At 38.9% G+C, this 27,325-nt stretch overlaps 1 protein-coding gene across 2 annotated transcripts in view; it reads left to right on the top strand.

Moving 5' to 3' along the window:
* COL3A1 (collagen type III alpha 1 chain) overlaps positions 1–27,325 on the top strand; it is a 126,984-nt gene that overhangs the window by 44,868 nt on the left and 54,791 nt on the right. For both annotated transcript variants that reach the window (XM_089670019.1, XM_089670012.1), the window contains exons 7-17: positions 2,704–2,757; positions 6,654–6,707; positions 12,365–12,418; positions 12,534–12,587; positions 12,726–12,779; positions 16,014–16,058; positions 16,821–16,874; positions 21,368–21,412; positions 21,523–21,576; positions 26,865–26,963; positions 27,055–27,099. In XM_089670019.1, coding sequence (XP_089526145.1) covers positions 2,704–2,757; positions 6,654–6,707; positions 12,365–12,418; positions 12,534–12,587; positions 12,726–12,779; positions 16,014–16,058; positions 16,821–16,874; positions 21,368–21,412; positions 21,523–21,576; positions 26,865–26,963; positions 27,055–27,099 — 612 coding nt within the window. The remainder of the gene's footprint in view (positions 1–2,703; positions 2,758–6,653; positions 6,708–12,364; positions 12,419–12,533; positions 12,588–12,725; positions 12,780–16,013; positions 16,059–16,820; positions 16,875–21,367; positions 21,413–21,522; positions 21,577–26,864; positions 26,964–27,054; positions 27,100–27,325) is intronic.

Below are 27,325 nucleotides of genomic sequence, written 5' to 3'. Positions count from 1 at the left end.
GTGTATTAATGTATGGTTTTATCCATAAAAAGTAGCCCTTGATCTATAAACTATTGTTAAATTCACATGTTTCCTGTACAGCCATAATCCATTCAAAAAGAGAAAGAAAAAGGAAAGTGAAGAAAACATGTCATAACCCTCTAGATCTTATGCCCAAGAAGCACTAGTTGTCAACAATTCTCTAATCTCAAAAATTAATCCAAGGAGACAAGGCTTCCAAAAATGTAAAATAATCATTGTATATAGTAGCAGTTAAAATCTTTAGTCTTTGCAGATATTGCATTCCATCAACCCATTCATAAAGAGATGGGGAGAAGAGGATTTCCAGTGTCTAGGTATAATACATTTGGTAGCCATCTGAAAAAAAAAATCGAAAGACCCTTTTTAGCACTGTTTATAGAACCCAGAATAATTGACAGCAAAGCAATTTATAAGTTATCTTAATAACTAGTACATAAATGTATGTATTAAATATATCTGACCAAAAAAAGTGTGATACAGAGGCATGCCTACTATAAATGAAACATCGAACCTGGATGGTTTTGACATCTCCAGCAAACATTCGATATTTGAGAGAAAAATAGCATGTAATCTAGCAGGATAGCAGTACCATCTAGTTAGCCTAAAATTCCTCTCTTGTATCTTACTAGCAGTGGACATTTTTTTGTTTACAAATGCTTTTATTGAAAATTCAAACAGGATACAGAAAAAAGTGCAATCAGCTTGAAACATAAGTACAAGGCACCAATAACCATATTGTATCCATTACAAACTCAACAAAATTAAAAAAAACAAAACAACAAGAAATAAAGCCTATCAAAGAGTAAGTGTAACTTTAAACAGCCTTATAATCTAATCTTGAGTAATTAAAAATCAATAGACTTGTGAATAAGTATAGAGCATTCAGGAGACCATAAAAGGGACTAAGAAAGGGTGAGCTGAACTGGTAGGTGGAAAAGTATTTACCTACAGGTCAATAGACAGACAGTGATTCCCATTTGCGATTAAAGATGTGCATTGAATCCATGAAGGTATGATCCATCCACTCCATCAACTTTTTCGCTTCCACGTATTTTGATACCTGGGACCCTAGGGGATTGCCATTTCAGTGCTATCACCAAGTCTATAGCACTAAATAATGTATGTGCTAGTCTCTGACAGGGAGGAGAAACCTCCGGAAGCCCAGCAAATAATAAGCACATTGAGTAGGTATATATCAATTGAGTGCCAGTAATCTGGGAAACTTTGGTGGAGACTTGTTGCCAGAGAGGTCTAAGGGCTCCACAGCTCCAACATATGTGGAGGTGTGTCCCTCTGTTGGAGAAGCCCCTAAAGCAGGTCTCTGGAACCAGTGGGTAAAGTATATGCAATTTGGCTGGGGTAAAATACCAACAAGTAGGTTCTTTTAATACTGTTTCTTTTACGGTCATTGAACGAGTGCACTTATGCATATTGGAGAGCATCTCAAGCCAATCTTCTGTAGAGAATTTGTGGCCAGCCTCTGTTTGCCAGCTGGTCACTGCAGATGATTTAGATGGGAGGCCTTGTTCACTTAAGAGTTGATACAGATTAGAGACAGAACCCTTGTCTCTAGAGGTAGAGCTGCACATTTGTTAAAACACCAAGCTAAGGCCCCCTGGCTTTGGCCATAAGTTGAGGGGTAGAAATATCTAATTTGTATCTAAAGAATTCTGAGTGGGGAAGGTTAGAGTTGTGTTGAAGAAATTGAACCAAACTAAAATGGGGTTCTTGTAATGACTCCCACATCACTATGCCATGTTCTGTCCATCTGGCAAAGACTGTTTGGTCGTAAAGGCCAGTGGAAAGAATGGATCAAGAAGGAGGCCAACCAAGGGGATGAGGGAATCAGATCAAATGTATCCTTTTAAAGGGACAAAAAATAAAGAGACTGGTAAGCCACAGAATTAAAGGGCGCTATAGCTCTGGGGCAAATAAATTGTGAACATATAAGGCCCTGGAGGTAATAGGGCTCAATTGAGTTGAATTCAAACCGTAAAGAAAGGTATTTGAGCAGATGGATCATGCCATTGTGCCAGTTGCACTAAATGGGCTGCTAAATAGCTAAATAATATTTTCAGAGGTTGGGTAAGCCCAATCTTTCTAGCGCTTGGGTTCTATGAGCTACCAGTTTGCTAACACAAGTAATTTATTCCCCTCAGCTTCTATGGCATCAATCATTGATTGAGAGACAGAGAGGTAGAGCTCGAAAATAGTACAATAGTTTCGGTAGAATTGAAATATTCACCATTTGCACTCTCACAGGAAACAAAATATGGTATGTAGACCATATTTGTAGCCATTGTCTAAAGCAAGAGAACACCTGTGGATAGTTTACCTGATACGTATGGCAGAGAGAGGTGGCTAAACAAATCCCCATATACAGAAATTGATCATCACACCAGGAAAACTTGAACTTATCCCATATGCCAGTGATCAACAATTGTGGTATATTGATTGGCAGAGCTGTGCATTTGGAAAGAATCACCCCTGAGCCCAAGAGGTCATAGAAGATGTGGAGCATAGACACAAAATTAGGTAGAAAGACTAATGGGTCCGACAACAATCACTCCTTTGGCATTCTGTTTATGCTTAGTCATGGCTGCATTTATACAAATATTGACAAAAAAACAAATGTTTTTGGAAATTTACTTGATTTTGAAGTAAAATGTCAATTTGCTTTAGGGACCTCATGGCTATCAAGGACCCGCTGGTGAATCTGGACAGCCTGGACCACCTGTAAGTACCTGTATTTAATACATGCAAACACAAACATTTACCTTTACCTATTATCTAATAATAATCAGTATGTCAGTAACATAAAACACACACTAAATTCTAATGCATGTTATATTTCTCATAACAATTGTTATTGTTATCCATGTGATTTATTTTTTTTAAGCTTTCTTTTTGTTGTTTTTTACACAAAATTGATGGCATTGCCTATGGAAGAGGGATGCTTACCTAAAAGCCACAAATTAAATGAACTCTGGAAGGAAGTTCAATCCTCATCACATATTCCCCTCGCCATATCAGGTTTTTGGGCTCACATCTCTAATGACACGCACGTATGCAACAGCTTCCCTAAAAGTTGTAACTGCCTGAAAAGTGAGCTTTGACCCCAGGTTGTACAAGGAAACCCTGAACCTACTGCCTGCATGGTTAAGACCTTTAGGCATGGTACATGGTTAAGGCCTTTACAATTTAATTTAAAGATTTAAAGAAAACTTAAATAAAAAGCTTAAACATTATATGGTAAATATTTTGTATGTACATTGTGCACAAAAATTACTTTTTAGAGATAGTTGACATTTAAGAAACAGAACTCTTCCAAGCTTTTGTGCAGCCAGTTCACCAAGCATACCTTAGTGTAGTACAGAAAGATACTGTACATTAATGTCCTAAATATAGTAAACTATCAAATAAGAGTTTTATGTGACTACTGCCCATTGCAGTACATAGATTATTTCAACTAGTTCATAAAATAGAAAACACTTTTGAGCATTTACATTTAATTTTGTTGCATTTTTTATACAGTAAACTTATTTGTTTAATACAGTGAGTACAAATAGGAGCTGGGTACTGCCACTGGGAAAATGCAAAATAAATTGTAGAAAAATACTGTGCAGAGGTGAGAGGTTCTTTTCATGTGTCTTCAAGGGTTAACATTGAAAAAAACAAATCCTTTAAATAACATGCTTGGGGATGCCATAAACCAGTATGTGGTGTTACAGAACAGTACAATTTTCATGGGTAGCCTTAGCTTCAGCCTACACTGGCTGCAAATATTACTCCAAATAATTTATTGATCTTATCTTACATACAGCACCACCTCAGTATGGTTTAATTCAGTCCGAATTTAGTAATTAAAATGAGAAAAAAATGGGAAAAAACAGTGTAGGGTTCACCTTATTATTCCAACAGACCATTATCAAGACTGGTGTTGGGTAGCACGGCAGGTGTGGATATAATAAATGGCCATTATTAAATGTGTACTGTCACTTTTATTTTGAAACAGTATTTGACTCTGGGATTAAACTTTATTTTTTACACTATTAATATACATTAATGATGCATAATGTTGCTGCTATTAGAACTCCTGTGATCAGGAAGACTGTTGACCAGCAGATTGAACTTAGCCATTAGTTCAGTGAGGCCTGTTCTTAATAATGCAAAACTGTCCTGCTGTTGACAAATGTAAACTTCCCTTGAGCATTATGAGACCATGGTTGATACAGCAGTGTGAAATTGAACAACAGCAGGACATTTTTAAACAGGGAAAATTGGCTGAAATGTAGTAGAGACAAAAAGCAGGAGAGGATATAGTTGGGTATAAGTGGCCATCAGCAGGACAATTTTATTCAGGGACAATAGGTCTAACCAGTGTATGCCTAACCTTCATTTTTACTATGGGGAGCAGTGCATAGGGTGATAGTGTAAGGTGCATTTGGTGCACGCTGATTTTGCTCTTAGTTTTGTGAGGGGGGTTTCAACAAAAGGCAGCCCCCAGAACAGAGTGGCATTACCCAAAACCTACAAATGGCCCAGTAAATGTAAATTAAAAATTAAGATACCCCAAAAAAACAAAAAAAACCTCAAAATTCCACCCCTGAAGCTTACTTAAAAGTTTAATTTACAAACAGGCCCTATACAATGAAAACAAACAGATCTGAACCCAAACCTCATTTTTAATAGTGACCCTGTGTGCCCTCAAACATTTGTTTCTTCATGGGAATAGAGTAAAAAGAAATATTATTTCTGCTATAGGTTACAGGATTTTTCACATACTCATGGCACTGTGCATTACTTCATTAAATAAAGCTGGCATTTTAACTGCTGAGGTTTAAAAGGAGCAGCCAGCTGTCACACCGGGTTGCTGATTTTTTTCTTTCATAAGTACATTGGACGTCCATTAACCAGTTCCCATCCACACTATAACCAAAAGACAGCTACAGCACGGTCAACTAGTTCTAGGAGGGCGTCCATGGATGTCATCCCAAAACCATGCCCCGAGCGCCCCCTTGGGCGCTCACTGGGCGCGATCTTTGAGCATGGTGTCTTTCAGACACATCTGATCACAGATCGAAGTAAAGGGCCAATCAGGGTGTTCGTTTACCATGTGATCAGCTGTGTCCAGTCACAGCTGATCACAGTGTAAACAGGAGATTACAGTTATCGTCAGTCCTCTCCTCACACTGACAGTGCGTGAGGGGAGGAGAGTCGGTAAGCGGCATTCCTCAGAGGGGACATCTACACTGATCATCAGGGCACTAATCATCAGTGTCCTGATTATCAGTGTAGCTCCATCAGTGCCCATCAGTGCTGGCTAATAGTCCCCTCCAGTGCTGGCTAATAGTGCCCATCAGTGCTGGCTATCAATGCTCATCAGTGCCACCTATCAGTGCCCATAAGTGCCACCTATCAATGCCCATCAGTGCTGAATATCAGTGCCCTTCAGTGCCGCATATTGGTATAGCCTCATCAGTGCCTCCTCGTCAGTTCCGCCTCATCAGTTTCAGCCTATCATTGCCCATCAGTGTAGCCTACCAGTGCCCATCAGTGCAGCCTCATCAGCGCACATCAGTGAAGGAGAAACATCACTTATTTACAGAACTTTGAAACAAAAACTAAGATACATTTTTTTTTTCAAATGTTTTGGTCTTTTTTTGTTTGTTTAGCAAAAAATAAAAACCCCAGTGGTGATTAAATACCAACAAGAAAGCTTTATTTGTCTCAAAAAATAATAAAAAAATTATAAAATTGACCACACAATTGTCATTCAAAGTGCAACTGCGCTGAAAGCTAAAAATTGGCCTGGGCAGGAAGTGGAGAAAAGTGCCATGTAGGCAAATGGTTAAAATGGTTCAGGACCAAATAATAACATTTGTATGTTTGCAATGACTGCTGTGTAAATTCCTCACTACTCCTCCAGTATCACCAAACACAATCACACTTTGGGGTTTATTTACTAAAACTGGAGAGTGCATAATCTGGAGCAGCTCTGCATAGAAGCTGAATGGCTACCATGCATAGCTGCACCCAATTTTGCACTCTCCAGTTTTAGTAAATCAACCCCTTTGGCTTTGAATCTGAGAATCCTGTGACATTTGTACATATGGCGTTTTGTATAGAAAAGGCACTAGGCAGCCATTTTCAGCCAGGTTTCCATGGAAACTTAGGGTTCCTCTAGAGGTTGCTAGGGTTTTCTTGAGCTGTCGCTAATTGACCTTCTTGATGATTCCTTCATAGTTCCAGGTCCGAAACTATTTGACAGAACAAGTAGCATGACACAAGTGATCTTTTCAGTTGACTCCCTGTTCCCTGACACCTGAAATGTATTTCAAGGGATCTTCTGGGGTTAAAAGGTTGAGAAAGGCTGCATTAAGGAGCCTGCACTGGGTATACAGTATTTAAGAGCAGTTCACCTTTATTTGGATCACAGGTTCACATATCACCAGATTTCTGATTAAGGGAGTGGTGTGGACCAGCAATATCTGGATGAAAAATGGACCAGGCAGTCAGGAATATTTTATTAATTTTGCACACTGGCATCGTAGCCAGAGAACTGGGATTGGTGTTTACATTTGGATTTATGCCTGTTTTGTATTCACTCTGATGTATTTCTGTAATTGTAGGGACCTTCAGGTCCAGCTGGACTTACAGGGCCTCCCGGTCAACCAGGAAAAGATGTAAGTATATTCTCCATCTCTTACAGCAGCAGGTCTTTATCTTTGTTATTTTTATGAAATTAAACATTAATGTTAGAATATTTTATTGTTTCAACCTCACATGGGAGCAAAATTTGATTATATATTATAAGAAGGAGACCTGAACATTTTAAATTTTGCTTGCTCAAGTTCTGGCTTATGTGGGCCAACTAGTTCAGTATTTACATAGTGATTGTCCATATTATTGCTCTTCTCTAATCATTTCTCTGGTTTGTATATGAAGAAGAGTAACAGCAGGAGAAGCTTCCTCCAGTGCACTCTATCTGTTTGTTACTGGATACGTTACTGACTGAATAATCAGGCAGAAGGTATTGCGACTTGAAGTCAGAATGGCAAACAATATACGTACAGTACAGTATAATGATAAACAGATATTGAAGCTGTGCAAGCAGGAATTCTTCAATGTCAAGGTGGCTCAGTCATGGGCGCAGAGAACTGTATACAATAAGACAAGCATATTTCGGAGCCTAGGAGTGACAGGCATTTGTGTACTTTGGTCTGTACAAATCAAATACCGGCTGCGGCTGTACATGTGTAACGCCAGATCCAAGTGTTTAAATGCTACGGGGATGTACTGTAAATGTTCCCTTGGATGCAAACAGTTTGTATCCAGGGTTGTTCATCCATGTCTGCATTTCAATGCCTGCATGTGCAGTTACCATTGTACAGCTGCAGCCCAACATTGATTTGTACAGGCTGCTGCCTGTGAATGTATTCACACATCTGTACTCAGGCACAGTATGGTGCACAATTGTTCACATAAAGCCTATAGATGGTGTAAGGTCCCCTGCGGCCATGTAAATGAGTCCTAAGGCACTATAATAACAGTGACCAGAGAGGAATCACTACTTCAGCAAACAGCGCAGTTCTCAAACAGCTGCTTGCACTTAACCTCACAGACAGTGTCCCTCATAGCAAAGTCCAGGCTAGGTCTGGTAACACAAGTGAATGGCTGGAGACACAGGGCCACCCCACTTTAGGCACACTTTAGCAGTTGGAGAATGTTCTGCCCAGTGACTGAGTCTTCCATGGAAGATGCATGCCCAGCTGCCAGTACACCAAGACTAATAGTGAGGCACCCTACACCTGACTGGAGATCACACCTCTGTTTTATCAGGTAGATGACTGCACAAAACGGGAAGTTTATATTTCCTGAGTGTGTCCAAGAAGCCAAGGAATTATCAGGAAAAGGATTTAGGGGAACAATATACAATCTCCTGCACTCTATTAGTCTTCTCACAGATGGACACTCTTAGTTTCAAGTATCCTGATTCCATCCAGACAGCTTCAGATTACAAACATTTAGCACGTCTTGCTGCCCTTCTCAGACAGGGGTGTTCCATAGACACTAAGTATAAAAGAACAAGCAGAGAGCGCACTGGCCTAGTGCATTAACTTAAAACACCATTTAACCGCTTTCCCACCACCCTATAGCAGAAATACTGCTACAGGGAGGCACTGGTGCGCAAAATCACGTGTATATATACGTTATTTTGCATTTCTGGGTAGGGGGCATGCACGAGCCGCACACACGCCCTACCCGCACCACTATTGGTGACCTCACCTGTCGATCACCAGGTCCCGGCCGGTAATTCCCTGCCGGCACCCGGCAATCACCATGTATCACGGATGGGTGAGAGACCTGTATGTAAACAATACAGATCTCTCCCTGTCAGCTCCTACACACTGCTTTGTATGGCTCTGCTTAGCAGTGTGCTTACAGTGTAAAGCACGCACACAGTAAAACAGTACACAGTTAACCCTTTGATCACCTCACATGTTAACCCCTTCCTGCCCAGTGCCATTAGTAGAGTGTCAGTGCTTTTTATTAGCACTGATCACTGTATTGGTGTCACTGAGAATGTCAGTGACAGTTAGTCAGTTCCCTCCCAGTGTCAGAATGCCTGCTGCAGTCCCACAGTCCCACAGCCCCACTATAAGTCACTGCCATTACTAATATAAAAAAAACCCAGTACAGTATATACTGTATACTGCCATTTGTAGATGCTATAATTTTCACGTAAACCAATTAATTTACACGTATTTGGATATTTTTTTTAGCAAAGACATGTAGCAGAATACATTTTGGCCTAAATTTATGCCCAAATTTGATTTTTAACATTTTTTTACTGGACATGTTTATTAGCAAAAAGTCAAAAACATTGTTTTTTTCTCAATATTGGCGGTCTTTTTTTATTTATAGTGCAAAAAATAAAAAATGCAGAGGCGATCAAATACCACCAAAAGAAAGCTCAATTTGTGGAAAAAGGACATAAATTTCATTTAGGTGCAGCGTTGCATGACCGTGTAATTGTCAGTCAAGTAACGCAGTGCCGTATTGCAAAAAATGCCCTTGTCAGGAAGGGGGGTAAATCCTCTGGAGGGCAAGTGGTTAATAGAAATTAAAATAAGCAAGCTTTGAATAAGAGGGAACTTGTCAGTGTCTGCAGCTCCCATGGCATCTTCCCAACATATTAAAAGGCATGCATAGTGGATCTGGTTGTTCTTTATTCAGTCATGTGTAAAGAGTCTTTTTGCTTATGTTGTTTATGAGTATAGTCACTTATTTTAATCCCTAATAAATGGTGTTTTAAGTAGTGCACTAGGTTGGTGCACTTTTGTTTGTCCTTTTAGGGGAGCCTGCTCGGGCATCTAAGCATGGCGTTGAGATACACAGTTATATATTTCAATCTGCAACAAGCCAGAAATCTCTCACAGTCCCACTTTGTACAATAATCAGTTCACAGGATGCTGTACCAGAATTTAGCAGCTTACCCCCCATCGAAAGGACAACTCTTCCTGCTATTGTTTCCCTAGATACAAGCCAGAATAAAGTATTTGATTTTTAACATGTCGTGAAAATAAGGTGCCCCCAAATGCTTGAATACCGGAGATTGCCATTTCTGACCTACCATGAAGATCCTAGTTGCTTGGCTGTAATGCTGATTCAGTGCATATTGAGTCAATGACTCAGAGCTAGTTTGCAGCAAATGAAATGAGAACTTGTCGTTTGCATACTTGTTTTGGATTGGTGGCTTAGTGAGAACTGAAGCCAGAGAATGTATGACAACCAGGCAATTAGGATTTTCAGAAGACAGTCAGCACTATGCATATTTTCTCATTGTTGGTTTCTTTTAGTAGTAATAAATATAACTATGTGCATCCGTAACTACCCTTAAATCCTTAATTCACAAAAAAATGACAACTTGCAGCATGTATTTTAAAAAAAACACATGTATACATGTATATGTAGTTATATCTTCAAAGATATCTTTTTGAAAGAAGAGAATGGATCTACAAAAGCCATTTTTGAGTAACTGTCATTAAACCAAAAGCCCAGCAGATGGCAGTGTTGACTTTCACATCAGTTTTACCAGGGATTTTCTTCAAGATGTGTTTTATTTTTTGGTACATGCTTTAGTTCAAATGGAACGCTCGAACATTACAGAACGATGCAGCAGTTTTAATAAATCATCAGAACATCTCTAATAATATATGAAAAAGTTTAGCATTTATTATCTTTTGATTTTTGAGTTGATTTTATGTGATCTAACTATTTATTTATGATTTGCCTGTTTTATTTTAAACTGAAAAGGTACTGTATGTATTCCAGCAGACTCTTTCCTTTAAAAAAAAAAAATCAATGTGCTCAATATTTACAAACAAAAAGATTGCTTTCTGTTTTATAATTATAAGGCTGCTCTAAATATATACACTTTTTACCACTATCAGCTACCTACAAAAAATCCTAATTGTTTTTAAATATCCAAAAATGCTTACTGCATTTGTTTTATAGATCTTTCATTATTTACTAAAAATCATTTACTTTTGAGGATTACTTACCATTGGCTGAGAAGCTCAGGCTCATAGGGCACTGTTGTGTTCAACTTCTTAGAACATGTTATACAAATGTATGGGGGGAGGACTGTTGTTTTGGAGAAGGTATAATGTGTTTTTCGTGCCACTTTTCACAGTATGAAAATGCCACTTTCGCAGTTAATACCAGCAAACGTCCCACTGCATCATTGCAATGACATTTAGTCACTCTGCTCTCACCACATTGGCTTGAAGATATGTATATAGCTCCAATATATTCCACAGTGCTTTACAGAAAATGTGGCTTTGCCCCAAAAGGAGCTTGTAATCCAAAATTCCCACCCCAGCCACACACATGAGGTAGTAACAGTATCTAGTTTTAGCCTAAAGCCAGCCATAGATGGATCAAAGCCAACCATAGGTGGATCAAATCTTGGCCTGTTCAGCAAGGACCGGACAAGATTTGATCCATCTATGGGCAAGTTGGTTGTACTGAAATCAATCCGTTGTTCGATTTCATTACAACTAACCTGTCCTGTTTTTTTTTTCATGCAATCACTTCCAGCAGCTATAGCTGCCAGCAGTGATCATTGTGTTCTGCCGGCAATGAAGCAAGGGAGAATGTCAACATCACGAGGATCATCAATATGGGTCCAAAAGTTTTAATGAACGTTGCTGCAGCGACCATCAGCTGGAACTAAACAAAAACAGCAAGGGGAAATGTCACCAGCACACCGAGGATCACTAATATGGGTCCAAAAGTTTTAATAAACGATCACATAGTTACAGCAAGGCAACGTTTCGGAGTCTCACAGTACCCCTTCATCAGGCATGTGATCAGGACTGATGAAGGGGTCCTGTGAAACTCCAAAACATTTTCTTGCTGTAACTATGTGATTGTTCATTAAAACTTTTGGACCAATATTGGTGATCCTTGGTGTGCTGGTGACATTCTGCCTTGCTGATTCTGTTCAGTTCCAGCCAACGGTCGCTGCAGCACCCACTTATACACACAGCCATTTTTAACACAGGAACGTGTGCGTTTGGATTGTACACTTGCTGATGGCAATGAAGGCTTCCCACCGGCAGAACACAACAGCGCTGCAGGAGGGATTCCCCCACCAACACTGACTGTGCTAAAGGAGGAATCAAACAATTTTCTTTCCTTCTACCTGTGGTGGAAAGAAAATAAATTGCATAATCTGTGGGCTGTTTTAGATATTGGAGACACCATTTCACCTACCAGTATGTGTTTAGACTGTGGAAAGAAACTGGAGAACTCATGCGTACATGCCACACTTAGCCATCATGTCTTCCCAGGAAGACACGCACATACATATCCACTGAAAGGGTTAGTTGAATATTGTTTTAAGCTCCATAAAACCATATTGGCAGCTCTGTCTTCAATGTCCTTGTCAGTGTGGAGTCATACGTGGCCAAGTAAGATATTCACCTTGTGGGCAGGTATGCTTAGCCAGTGATGCAAATGCCTGCAAAGTACCTTTTTAGCACTTGTGTGCACAAGATTATACACTTTCTATATTTGGCATCTCTGTGGGAAGAAAGAAAGGGGATAGTGTCCAAGAAGGTACGTGCAGCCTTTACATAGCCCCTTGGATAGCACTTTTAGCAGTCATTCACATTAAGTCCTAAAATAACCTCTACACATGCTGTACGTTTTACTTGTTTTTTAATCATTGTTAGCATCAATGAATATAAATGCTATCTGTACTAGATTAACTTCATATAACACACAATATATCATTTTAGAAGTAAATAAAGGCATGTTTTATTTTTTTTAGGGTGAGTCAGGCAGATCCGGCAGACCTGGAGAACGTGGAGTGGCTGGAGCCCCTGTAAGTGATTATGCTTTTCTAGGTTGTAGTCATTCTATAGCAGAAACAGAACCCAGCACAAGTATAATGTGCAGGTAGGAGAACTAAAGCTTTCTTTTCTTTTTATTGTTTACAGGGCAACAGAGGACCACCTGGCATGTCTGGTTTTCCTGGTATGAAAGGCCACAGAGTAAGTGTGCACACTAATCACATCATGCAAATATATTTATACATAAAGTCCTTTAGTTAAACTTCTGTCTAAATGCTGTAGTTTTAGTAGACTGGACTAATACATCACGGGTTGCATTAACTTTCTTCCATTCTACAGGGCATTGATGGAAGGGATGGTGCAAAGGGAGATACCGGTGCTCCTGGACTTAGGGTAAATAAATGTTTAATATGTACTTAATGTAATGCACAGTATGTAAAGTAGTTCATAAGGAATATACAGACTATAGCAAAACTGAGACTGATAGTAACAGTAGTGTTCCTGAACAAGGCTTTATTCTGATGTTCCCACATTCCATTCACCATTTATTTCCACAGCCACTAAAAGGAAAATGTGTATAACTATCTTACATATAGAAATAAAAGCATGCCATAGGCACTGCTGCAGCAGCATTGCTGTGAAATTTGTCTGTTTGTTTTACAATTAGTTTGGCTTACATAAAAAAAAACAGCAGTACCCCTATTGGCTTTTTAGGTAGATTTAGCAATGACACATGCTGTTTCATTAAGCGATAATAGGCCTGCTTTGAACATCAAATTGAAATCATCCAATCATTCACTTAGGTTCTCCCTGATCTCATTGATGACAAACTCTACTGCTACTAGGCAATTTCTATCAAACTCTCCTTCATAGCAGACTGAAGAAGACATAGCAGTTAGAAAACATGTTTAAAAACAGCTGGACACTTGAATAGCAGAGGTTTTTTTTTCTTTTTAATCAGGGATATTAGGCCTAAAATGTGTATACCAAACTTTTTTTTTGATCTATGTGGATGGGGGCAGTGAATGTGAATGATAATAATGTGTGGAGGTTTAGGTGTACAGAGTTATTCCCCTTAAATAATATGGTAGCATACTGCAAACAAAGGCAGCTCTAAAAACAGATGGTCAATATTTGGGTGGGCTGACTTGCCCGGTGCATATGAGGTCTTTTTGTTCTCTCTCACTTTTCTCCTTCCTCTGGACTTTCCAGTGCACGCGCTCCCTAACACTTGGGACCAGGCAGGCTGCGTTCATGTGACTTCACATTATGGTGGCACCCTTACTTTGAAGTGAGCTGTACACCCCGGTGTCTATCTATCATAACCTGAAGTTGTCATACAGGTGCCTTCTGGTCACACAATACATACACCTGTTCAGGATGGGACATTGTGAAGGAGGCTTTACATTTCAGGGTCCCATTCCACCAGTCCAGCTTGACTCTGCCACCTACTGTATCTCCAATTGACAGAGCAGGTCCAACAAGAAACCAGCGCGGAAACCATGTATGTGCTTCATTAACTCTTCCATACCATACACCTAGAGTTTCCAGCACACGGATCTGGTCCCAGTTACTGGGGCACCAACCGTTCGGTAGGTAGGCTTTGAACCACTCCCTTAACTACACATGAGACCTTTTACCCCTGCTGGAACCACTTTCCTGCTGTCTGGCTGTCATATCAGCCTCCTCTTGTGCTTGTTGCCCCTAGCAACAGCATGGTACCACTTTGCCCATGTGTGTGCATTGCAGCCATGTTCTTCTATACACCATTACCACCATGCACCCTTTTCAGTAACTTCAGAACAGGCATGAAAAAGCTTTAAACATTTTACTTGCAGCATGATGAGATTCACAAGATAAAAGTCAACATAAAGTTCCTAACTCAGGCTTGTGGCTACCCCAGGATACCTGCACAGACAAGAGTCTATAAACAGCAGAGTCCACAGTGGCAGATCTCCAGAGCTGGTGTTCTGCAGGGAGGACTATAGGTCTCAGCAGTCCCAGAAATGTTGACGCATATCCTCAGGCAGACAATCTTTAGTGATGACAGCTGGACTTGAAGGTATCTGAAGGAGAGATGAGAAGGGCCCTTTCAGGCGAGTGATTGCTGGAGAATTGGATTACATCGTAGATTGCAGCCTTCCCACGGGGTCGGAAATCCCGTAGGCAGAGTCTCCCTCCTGAATTTATATGTACAGGGAAGGGGCAGAGCCCAACAAAAGTGCACCAAAGCAAGAGATCCAGTTGACCCTTTCCCATCTTGGGCAGCCTGTAAACTCACTGTCTGCATAAATAATTCAGTGCAGACAGGGCTAAAAAATTCACAGGCACCCTGTCAGCACATGCTTACAAGTAATAAGTGAATCATGCCGTTTGAGCACCCCAAACTTAAAAAGGCTATTTCAATGTAACTTAAAAAAAGAGAAAACCTTTAAATACCACTCCTGCAAAGGCTTTACTTAAAAAGGTTGAGTCAGGCATACAATAGAAACCAAAATACTGCCAACCAATATACCCCTGTGTGCAAGATCACATATATATACGTGATTCTGCATTTCTGGGTAGGGGGTGTGCACGAGCCACACTCGTGCCCTACCTGCGCTGCTAATCGCGACCCCGAGTGTCAATCACCAGGTCCCGGCCAGTGATTACCCACCGGCGCTCAGTGATTACTGGAAATCACCGACAGGGAGGAGGGCTGCATTGTTTACCAACAGCCCTCCTCCCTGTCAATTTGGGCACACTGCTCTGGATGGCTGAGCAGAGCCATCCAGAGCAGTGTGCTTACAGGCACACCCCCCTCCCCCTAGTAAAACACCCCCATCACACAGTTAACCCTTTGATTGCCCCTCATGTTAAAGCAAAGGTGTGCTGAAAAAAATAAAGGTCAAACTAAAATAAAGGCCATATCAACAGAAAGTAATGTACAATGTAGCCCTAAAATAACTGGAAAACGCAAAAGGGAAGCCTTGCAGCAAAGAAGAAAGTTTACTATGGATGGGACAACAGCTAACAGTAACTGCTGACCTAAAATCAACTTCAAAATACAGTTATTTAAAGCAAAACTGGCCCTAATATCTCCCTGTTTCCTTTCCCTACAGCAGTTTCCAGTACCTTGACAATGATGACTGATCTGTGTCCCCTTTTTTATAGTGAGGGGCCTGTCTTTTTCATTGGCCCTTCCAAGCTTGCTAGCTATAGTTCAAAGTCTATACAGTGCATTATGGTTTTTAAAAAATTCTCCTTGGTGAACCTGCACAAAAATGTGCCTGGACCAAACATTTCAAACTCATTGCAGTGGCAAACCTGAATCTCATTCCTTACTACCTAACAGTATAAGAAGCTAGAGAGTTCAAGGATATTTTTTCTAAAGTTTTTTTTACCATCGCAGATGTGTATTTTAAGGCTGGTTCCAATGCAACACACAATATGACTTGCTACGATGTGTATTGTAGGCACCACAATTTTATTAAAACATACATTCATATTATTTCATGCAATAAAACTGCAAGGTTTCCAAATGCCTACAGGACAAAGTTCTCATTCTATAAGGTGAATAAATAAAAAAGGAAACCAAATCATAAAAATAGTATTTGACTGTCATTGAATGTTTTTTTGTTTCTTTAGGGAGAATCTGGTGGTCCTGGAGACAATGGGTTACCTGGCAGTGCAGTAAGTCATTTTGATTTTTGTATTAAATAAATACCCCCCATGCCCGCCTCAAGGACTTCTCCAGGGCTTCCCCCATCCTCTGGAACTCACTACCCCAATCCATCAGACTGTCACCTACCCTCCTCACCTTTAGTCGCACCCTGAAAACCCATCTCTTCAGAGAAGCCTACCCCGCCCTCACCTAACTGCTGATCTCCTCCGCTCCCTCCACCACTCCATCCCCCACAGCTATTTCCTCCTGTACCACTCTCCCCTCCCTCCTAGATTGTAAGCTCCAAGGAGCAGGGCCCTCAAACCCCTCGTGTATTTTATTGTATTGTTACTGTACTGTCTCATGTATTGTCTCCCATTGTAATGTACAGCGCTGAGCAAACTGTTGGCGCTATATAAATACTGTGTAATAATAATACTGTATATCACATCTCAAGTTTAGTAGCAATTTAGCCTTGACATCGTTCATAATTTTGTTTTTGTTACATACATACAGAGTAGAGAATACACACCAATTAATTTACAAATTGACTAAAGACAAAAACATTACACCACACATTTGATATTAATATTCAATCACATTTAATATGAATAAATATATCAAAATATTAGTTAGTTATTTTATAATAGAATATATATTTCATAATATAATATTATTAATATAATGCCAATAACATTATTTTTGCGTGCTTGTGTGTCTTTACAAACAGAGAAATGAAACAAGAATATTGTTACCATCATACACTTAAATAATGTTCCGTTTCTTTTTAGGGTCCAAGAGGTCAACCTGGTGAAAGGGGTCGTCCCGGATCTCCTGGAACAGCTGTATGTTACCTTTGCTTGAAATAAAGTTCAAACATAAGTAAACTTAATTAGGTTGTTAATTTGAAATAATGCCAATGTATTTTTAAGGAGTGTGGCCATCTTAATACAAGGAGTGAGCATGCCTTTTCCTTCTATTTATGAGTCATAGTGAAATTTTGAAGTAATTTAGAAAGTAGTGCTAGTAGGTGTTTTAAATTAAACTAAAGGTCATTTTTGCATAGAGTACGGAAATGTTAGAACTTGTATTAGGCTCTTATTGCTTATTCTGTATCCAGAGGAATAATTACCCCTTACATACTGTCCTAAGCACCAGTAACATATGTCAAGAACTCATTTAAAGGGGGGACACAAACAGCATTAGGCCTCATGTGCACTGAATGTTTTTAAGGTGGCTGTTAGGTGTGTGTGGCGTTTTAGGACTCAAGCGCTTGAGCATTATTTCATTTCAATGGGCAGAATAAATTATTATTTTGGCCACTGAAATTAATTAATTCCCAAGTGCTTGATGTGCCTATATGTGTTACACACGTTTACAAGTGTTTTTTCTGCCAAAATGCTGCTGCCAGGACGAAAGACATCTAGGAGAGATTAGCAAAATGTCCAGTGTGCATGAGGCCATAGCCTCCTTGGCGGTATTCCCGAGTGTAGCTCGGGGTAAAGTTTCAGTACCAAAAGCGGTAACCCCGAGCTACACTCGGGCTTACCATGCGGCGCTGCTCCGGCATCTGTTCACCCACCTTGTCCTGCACTCCCACGATGTCCCTCCTGCAGTGTCACCGGCAATGTAATCCGGCAGATGCCGGCATCTGTCATCTGGGTTCCGTCCCCTGCGACGTCGGGACGTACGGGGGACGGAACTGGCGGGAAATTTGAAAATGACAAACAGTGACATTCACTAAATACACTAAAATCACATAGTATAACATTACTGTATCAAACCATTTCACATACATTTTGTCCCTAGTACTTTGTCCTGTGCCCTGCCTACATTTTTACTGTTCTTTCTGCCTGGAAACTGAGAAATGTCCATGGTGTCCAAAAAGCGTCCCTTTAGGTCAAAATCGGTTTTAGACCAGCTAGAGAACAGCGATAGTAAATCAGAACCACTTCCAGAATTGAGTGATAATGATTTGTGGGGAAATTTGTCATCAGACACTGAAAACGATTTTGCGATTTTGCTCAGTGATGTGCGAACTTGGCGCTCTATTTCAAATTTCAGTGTTTTTGGTTTGATTATATTATTGAATTAAATTTATTATTATTATATTATTATTTTTTATGATTATTTATTAAATTATAATTTAGGATTTCGTGTTTCAAGTTTTATCATACCCATGATGTTTACTAGACTCTTGTTCGGACACATTTCAGTGAGTTATTCCTAAAAATTACAGGCCTACAATAAAAAAAATACATATTTCCATGCAAAAAGATGTACCGCTTGAGCACAGAAATATGGACATAATCAGACCGCTAGGGAGGTTAAAATACATTATGTAGTAAAAGTTAGATGCTAAATCAGGTCTGTATCTCTGTCTGTGTTTTGTTCATTAAGGCAATTTTGTGTCACTCCCTGTTCTCCTGAAAAGGGTCACCAGAACAGAAAAAGAGAAATCTTTCCAAGAGGTCCAAAGATAACATTTATATTTAGGAGGATCTTGCCCATCAAACTCAGAGTTTTACCTTAAATACACTAAGCAAAAATACATTTGCATTTGTTCTGCACTTTTTTTTCCAGGATAATATATCCAGAAATCCCTAACATATTTTCCTAGAATATCAATACAAGACAGGTTTCAATCTTTTATTCCCAACAGTTGCAAATGTATTAGTACCAATCCAACATATATCATTGTTTGTAAACACTATTTAATTGTATTGTACCCAGTGATTTGCCAGTGAACCATATAAAGTGGAACCTAAATTCTCCTATACATTATATTCAGAATCAACTGTAGCCTCCTATATTTACTACTAGATAAGCTCTGCCTCTGCCAATAAAAATAGGAATTACATTTCACAGGAAAACACTCACACTTCTATGTGTTTTTTTACCTCTTCCATTAATATTTCCATTAATTTAAATGGTCTAAAATTAATTGTATCTTAATGTATCTGATGGGTGCACTTAAAGGAAGGAAATAATATTGTTGCAGGGAATTGCAGTCTCTGTATAGGGCATTCACGTAGGTCATTTAAAAACTATTTAGCTAGAAACAATTTTCAAGAATTCTTTACTACTGGCCTCCCACGAAAAATCACCTTGTAATTATTAAATAAAATGCAACTTAAAAAAAAGGACTCATTTGGGTCACTGAAATCATAGGTATGAGCAGGGTATGGGTGGAAGAATTTTACAAGTCAGGATTTCAGTCAGCAGTAAAGACAGTGGAGAATTGAATCTTAAATGGAAAATTTTCAAAAATATACATTTTAATTGTTTCTTTTATTTGTCTTATGCAGGCCATAGATGGGTCGAACATCGGCTGATTTTTCGAACAATAAACAAAAAATCGGTTGTTCGTTCGGCCGACGTTACCACCAACGATTAAAAAAATCGTCCGACTAAATCATACAGTTCACCCCATAACCTCTGTCCCTTGCAGGTCACAGCTCATGCGCAGATTTTTTATCGTTAAAACGATCGTCCGATTTGGCCATCATTGCTGGGAAAATCGGCCGATCGCAGCAAATTTCCCAACATAACCGATAATCTGAAAGTGCAAAATACACGAAAAACGGCCGATGAACTAATCCACTAACGGTACGAAAATCGGGCGATTTTTCTTTCGGCCGAAAAATCGGACGATTAACGACCCATCTATGGCCTGCATAAGTTTGTAATTTATATCATACACAGTTACATGTCTGATTCCAAATAACCCTACACTGGTAGTTTGGCCTTTGCTAGAGATTAAAAAAAATAAAGCACCATACATAGCAAATACAACATAAACACTCCTACTGATAATTCATGAAGAAAAAGCAACATTCCTAAAATAAAACATTCAAGTAGAATTCCAGCTATTGCCTAACTAGTCTTAAAAATATTCCCTCCCTTCTAACACCTATACTGACTAATCTGTGTAAAATAGATGTATATACTTATATAAGCTGACCATGCCTGCACCATGGGAGTCTATAGGTGATATCATTGTTCACAGCTTTCTTAGACATCGTCAGGTGCTTTATCCATTCTCCTGCAGGAGTTTCTGCCTGACACACATGTTATCATCAAAGAAAAGAAGGAGCACCACTCACCAACCCAGTGCATGAATATGTTGATGAGTGTGGCCTCAGCCAGTGTCGCTCCAGCCATGCCCCCTACACGTTTCGCCCCGCACACTGGGGCTGGGTGTTTCTTGTTTTCTCTGATGATGCTTCTACATCCCTGAATGATGCATAGGAACCTGCTCCCTTCACTAAAACCAGAGGGCAGATCTTTATCTCAGCTTAGAGTGGCACTGCAAGTTATACCTGACACACGGTTTACTGAAGTGATTTACATTTATAGAATACTAAAATGAATAAACCTATTATTTGTTGTGCTATCCAAGCAGATAAGCTCAGTAAAGACTTATTAAGAAAAATAAAAATTAAGAAAAATTCTCATGCTGTACATATTACAATCTTAACCTCTTCACGCCAAGCATACGCAAATATGCAGCCTCTCGGTGGCTGGGCCTTGACGTCAAGAGGCTGCATATTTGCGTACCATTTGTAGACAAACATGTGCTGAGAGCGCATGCCCTGCGCACTCCCAGCACATGTTGGTGTCCCACGGAAAGGTCCTGATCTCTCCTTGTGATTCGAATCTTTACGATCATGTGACCGCTGTAACAGCCAATCATGACAGTCACATGACCCTAAACCTCGCGCCCCCGCCTCCCTGCATCAGAAACCCTTTAAAGGGCTGGGAGGTACCAGCGCGAAGGGGTTAACCTCTACAAATCTATAAATCCCATTGGCCTGGGCAATTTTGCATAATGAATATCAGTTTAGTCCTAACACAATATGGTATATAAAGGTAATATGGGTAGTGTTATCAATTAGGCCACATATGCATATTTTGTACAGTAAAATATATGTGAAATCACAAACAAAATGTATGCCGAGGTCCATTCAATTATAGTCATTGCGCTGATACAGTAACTCATTCATGCTCTGTAAACATTGTGTTTTTAGCAAAACTGAAACCTGAAATAGCTAGATGTGAAAAGGGGACTGGCTGGATAGAAGACTGTGTAATTACTAGTATGCAATATTTTTGTAAAAAAACATTGTGAATAAAGACATTTGTCTTTTTATACACTGGGGCAAGGAGAGTATTAAGAATTGAGTGTACAGGCGGGTAAAGCTAATAAAAAAAGTTTTTAAAGTTTAAAAGTAATATTAATTGAAACAATGTAAGAATGTTGTTTTTGCATTGCAACTGCAGTTCAGATTGACAAATAAGTCATATTAATTTTCAAGTACATTTTTGTGTATTTCAGGGGGCCCGTGGCAATGATGGAGCTCCTGGAAGTTCTGGTCAACCTGTAAGATGATTTTACATTATTTTATGTTTGCATTACTTTATTATTTATTATATTGCCATTTTACTGCTTAATAATGCATTATTTAAAAGCATAACCTTTTTTCTTGACAGGGTTCTCCCGGCCCCCCTGGTAATGCCGGGTTCCCTGGTGGTCCAGGCCCCAAGGTAACTGTGATATAAAAGTCATCTAAAGGACAAGAGAATAAATCTAGACTAGTGGTTATATTGTATATTTTCAAATACAAAGAAATAGCTTCTATAAAAGGATCAAACTATACAGTCATTTTGAAGATGGGTATAATACAAAATTATATTGATCTAAAGATGGCAGTAGTTTTAAAGCTGCTGAACAGAAACACAAAATGTGCTTACAAGTGTTTTTTTTTTTGTAGAAATGGTATCTTACATGCTTATTATGGAGAGTGATATCAAACATGAATATCCTCTTGTATATATATTCCTCAGATAAAGATTCAGTGGACACCCTTCCTTCTAGGCATATCAGTAAAATAACAAACAAGATGATAGATAGTGCCCTCAGTTACCTATCATCTTTTCCTTAGTTTCACTGATATCAAGCACTAACATTGACTTACTAAATTAGTAGAGCATTTTTACCTTCAGTGTGACTTTACACTAGACTTAACGAACAATATGAAGCAAAGTGAGAATAATATCCAATCATGTGCGAGGAAAATTTTAAAAAATAAGATTTGGGCTTGCATATCCCATATGAAAGAAAAATATATTTGAAATATATTTTAAACATATTCTGCCCAAGTATATTGACATATATTTGAAATGCTACAATTTTGGCCATATATATAATATATTTCAATATATATATATATATATATATATATATATATATATATACTGCATGCGTTTTTATTACAAAATATATGAAAAATATTTTTAAAAATACATTTCAAATATACTGTATGTCCTTAAAAATACAAATCTACATTTTTGGAATGCATTTACAAAATATATATTTTTTTAAGATTATTGTTAACATATAAAAAGAGTAATTTTAACATATATTTGTACATATATTTGTAAGTGCATTCCAAAAATGGAGATTTGTATTTTTAAAGACATACAGTATATTTGAAATGTATTTTTAAAAATATTTTCATACATTTTGTAATAGAAACACATTTTAACATGCAGTATATATATATATATATATATATATATTTGTTGAAATATATTTTGAAATATATTGAATATAGCCAAAATTGTAGTATTTCAAATATATGTCAATATATTTATGCAGAATATTTTTAAAATATATTTTTCTTCCATGTGGGTATGATTGGAAGATTATAGTCAACATAACATAATTATTTAAGCTAAGTCAAAATCCATTTTGCAAATAGAAAATTAATTTAGCTTAGTGAATAAAGTGATGTTTTATTGACTTCCACATCATATCCTGTTCAAGCAAAAATCTTTTTTTCCCCTTTGAAAATGAATGGGTATTCATTACTAAGTGAATTGTTTTCTTTATTTCACTTCATTTACTAAGATAAGGGAAAATTCACTTTGAAAGTAAGCATGATCTGCTCCTTTAGCAAACCAACCCCACTGTGTTTTTTAATAATCACTACAAGACAGAGCCCTAGCTGTTTCTACAAAAGCCATTTAATTTTGTTTACATGATTTAAAGGGCAAGTAGAAAAGCAGAATTTAGATTAAAGAAAACAAGAAGACAACATGATGACACTAAAACATTTAGCGAGGATTATCTTTCCTAGAATTGATGAGTGTATATATACTTGGAGATGATGGTTTACTCTGAGATAAAGCTTCTGTGAATTTTTGTTTATGGGAGCTGTATATTAAGGTACTCAGTTTATTTTACAAATGCCTTTTGTGTGCATAAAGCAAACCTGAAATGGCATTAAGTGAAATAAAAATGGTAGCTGCCCCAATTCATAACTCGATTTAGAGTAAAGTGCACATGGAGGGGCTTGGTACAGGGCTTGATTCAAATATTTATGAATTCCCAAAGCAACCGTCAGTAGCTGCCAGAGGTAAGACTGGAAAACCCAGTGAAAGTGCAATGCTTTGGTTCTTCCATCCAACCCTTACATCACCACCGTGTCCTATAAATACAGAGTTCAAATACATATACATTTAACTTTTTACCTGCCATATAATTTGTCGTTTTGACCAGTCATTTTTGTGATACACAAAATTCTGTTAGTCCTAAAGCTCACTCCCCTACCTATGCTTCATGGGTCAGCCTTACTGCTTCTTCAAAAGCTGCATTTCTGAATCAGGAGGTAAATGGGTCACCTGCCTGAATCTGTAGTGTGGCAAGGTTGGCTGGTCACAATAATAAACCAATAGACAAATAGACAAATAAAACATTATAATAAAACATTTTAACAATGTATTCAACTGTTCTGCATCATTTTACTTCATTTCAGCTACGTTTTTAAATGGATTAGAATAGTCATTTCTGTTTTTTTAGTGTATGTTAAAGGAAAAGTTCACTTTTACAAAAAATAATAAATTCACCTTATTTTTGAGGTTAAAAAAATATGTATTTATTATTTTTTTTGGAGCATGAAAAGCATTGCACCCACGATCAGCAGATCATGGGTGCAGTTAGGTTCCTGCAGACTGTCAGTAGAGCTGTCTACCCCTACCTCCCAAACGGGCAGGCAGTTACTGAATGACAGGCAGATCAATGAAGTAAGAACAACAAGCTGTCAGCTTGCAAAGTTTAATGGCACTTGAGGTTCATTAATTCACAGAACACTGGGAATTAATCACGCAACCTGGTGGGCAGAGCCCCGCTCTTTTTGAATTGTGACAGTGGTTGCAGGGAGAGGATCCCTCCTCCTCTGTCACAAAGAGGGAGGTTCAGGAAGGAAAGCAGGCAGATGATGAACTTGTGACACCCTAAATATGGGTGTAACATGTAGGTAGAATATTTCACCAACTCATTAAAAAAAGAATAATATCTAAGCATAGGGATTGTTGTTTTTATTTATTTTTTTTTAATTGGAAAAATGCAGCAATCCAAATCTTATGAATGAACCAAGCATTTTACTGCTCCTTACCATTTATTTAACCACTTCACAACTGCGCTATAGCCGAATGATGGCTACAGTGCGATTTTCCAGTTCTGGGAGGGTGTCATATGACACCCTCCCAGAACGCGCCTCCAGTGGTGCGCATCCGGTGCTGTCCATGATCGCTGTGTCCTATGGACACAGCTGTTCACATGATGAGGTAAAAGGCCAATCACAGCGGCCTTTTATCACGTGATCAGCTGTGTCCAATGACACAGCAGATCACCGAGTAAATACAGTTGCTGGTTATTGGCAGCACTAACTCTGTGACAGTACTGCCAATAACCGGCAAATGTCACAGAGGACATCTGCACTGATGATCAGTGCCCAGCAGTGCCACCCACCAGTGCCCAGCGGTGCCACCCATCAGTCCCGCCCAGCAGTGTCACCAGTCAGTGCTGTCAGTCAGTGCTGCCAGTCAGTGTCGCCCATCAGTGCCGCCTATCAATGCCCATCAGTTCTGCCTATCAGTGTCCATCATTGCTGCATATCAGTGCAGCATCATCAGTGCCTCCTCTTCAATGTCCACCAGTGCAGCCTCATCAGTGCAGCCTATCAGTGCCCATCAGTGCTGCCTATCCGTGCCACCTCATCAGTGCCCATCAGTGCTGCCTATCAATGCAGCCTCATCAACGCACATCAGTGCCCATTAGTGCTGCCTATCAGTGCAGCCTCATCAACGCACATCAGTGAAGGAGAACAATTACCCATTTGAAAAATTTTATAATAGAAACAAAGAAAAACATTTTTTACAAAATTTTTGTTTTTTTTGTTTATAGTGCAAAAAATAAAATGCCCAGTGGCGATTACATATCACCAAAAGAAATCTCTATTTGTGTGAAAAAAATTGTAAAAATGTCATATGGGTACAGTGTTGCATGACCGCGTAATTGTCATTCAAAGTGTGACAGCGCTGAAAATTGACCTGGGCGCTGTGGTTAACATATCATTATTTTACATACACATCAGTCCTTGCCCTCAAGGGATTTATAATCTGAAGTACCTATCTCACATGCATATGCATATTAGGGTGAAATAACCTACCATCATGTTTTTGGAGTGTTGGAGGAATCTAGAGTGCCTAGGGTAAAGGGAGTGCATGCAAATTCCACGAAGATAGCATTGTGACAGGGATCTGAACCAGGGACCCTAATTCTAGGCAGACAGGAGTGCTACTCTCTGAACTACTGTGCTGCCCCACCTGATTCATTTTTATGGAGCGACTTACTTTTTTTATAGTATGAAAGGATGATTTTTTTTCAAAGCTCATATGAACTTTTTAGTTTGTAAATGATTTAAAACAAAAAGTGTGAAAAGACTTATAGTTTTTTTTGTTTTAAAGCAGCCACAGCCTGAAAAGTATGTTCCCTGTTAACATTCAGAAGAGTGGGAGCCTTGCTTTCTGTATGGAAGTAGTGGTGTTTCTACAGAGGTCCAACGTGACCCTTCCTGAGTCCAGGGGCGGACTGACCATTTGGAAACTCGGGCACTGCCCGATGGTCCGGGGTCAGTAGGGGGCTCCATGAGATGCCCCTGGTACCTTTTTCATAGGCTTTTTTGAGTTTGGGCAAGGACACAGGGGCCCCATGATCCCCTATTGCCCGGGGGCCCCATGAGTTGTCAGTCCACCCCTGCCTGAGTTGTACTTTTGCAATCAGCAAATCTTATAATCCCTACTGACTGGAGAGCTCTAGCTTTGATTAAGCATAGGAGCATGTCAGACCTCTGCAGAGAGAGTGCTTCTTTCAAACAAAGAGCAAGGGTCCTTCTCTAAAGCATGCTGGCACAGGACAGGCTTTTCTGCTCAGGCCGAGGCTTCTTTCTAAAGAAAAAACTTATGACAGCACACCTCACCTTTTATTTTTATTCTCCTGGAATGTATTTAGCTGATTTAAACTGAAAGTTCATGTGACTTTTTATGGACCTTCTCTTAAATCTCTGGAATGTTATGAAAAAGCGAAATGTTAAAAAATCCCAACCATGATTACATACTTTAAAATTAAAAAAAAAAGATAAAAGAAAAATGTAAAAGCTCTGTTTTGCAGAATGTCATTCCATCAATTTTCCCTTCTCTAGAAGGGGTGGTTTGTCTATTTCTTTATAGGCTGATGTTGTGAGCTTCTGTGGGTTGCAGGTTAGCCAGTTTAATGCATCCTCACTAGCATGTCTTTGTCTACACATGGGTCACTTAATCCATTTCAACATTGCAGTACCCGCAGTAAATTTACAGTAATATACCACTAAGGATGAAAATGTTTAGTCTCTTAGACAGAAGTGGTCTAATGCACTTTATATGTCAGGGCTATTATAGCCCCAAAATGATCCTGATTTGAAACTAGAACTCCCTTTTATGTTATCTTGCAGGGCAAAGCTGGATCTCCTGGTTCTCGTGGTTCTGATGGTGCTGCAGGATCTAGAGGTGAACAAGGACCCCAAGGCCCAGCTGGATTAACAGGCTCTGCTGTAAGAAAAATTTCAATGAAAATATTCATGTAATTTAGTTTGGTATTATAAAAGTAATATATAACAATGTATTTATTCAATAATATTTTAGGGTCCTCCTGGCAGAGATGGAAATGCTGGCGGTAAAGGTGAAATTGTAAGTGTCATTATATCTTAACTAAAAAGCAATGCCATTTAAAGGGGTGACTGCTTCTCTGCCCCATTAGTCTAAATAATACAATGGACTGCATAACTAAGACAAGGGCATCTCTTAAATATTACATTACTTTTCTTTTTTATTTGTACTAAAACCTGTAAGGTTATTCATTTCAACATTTCAAAAGCTGTTAGTAACATGTTTTACTTACCTTTTTAATTAAATT

Source organism: Staurois parvus, unplaced genomic scaffold, assembly GCF_062004578.1.
Source record: "Staurois parvus isolate SC_StPar_1 unplaced genomic scaffold, SC_StPar_1.0 ptg000011l, whole genome shotgun sequence".
Classification (NCBI taxonomy): Eukaryota; Metazoa; Chordata; class Amphibia; order Anura; family Ranidae; genus Staurois; species Staurois parvus.
This window is presented reverse-complemented; position numbering and strand designations above follow the sequence as displayed.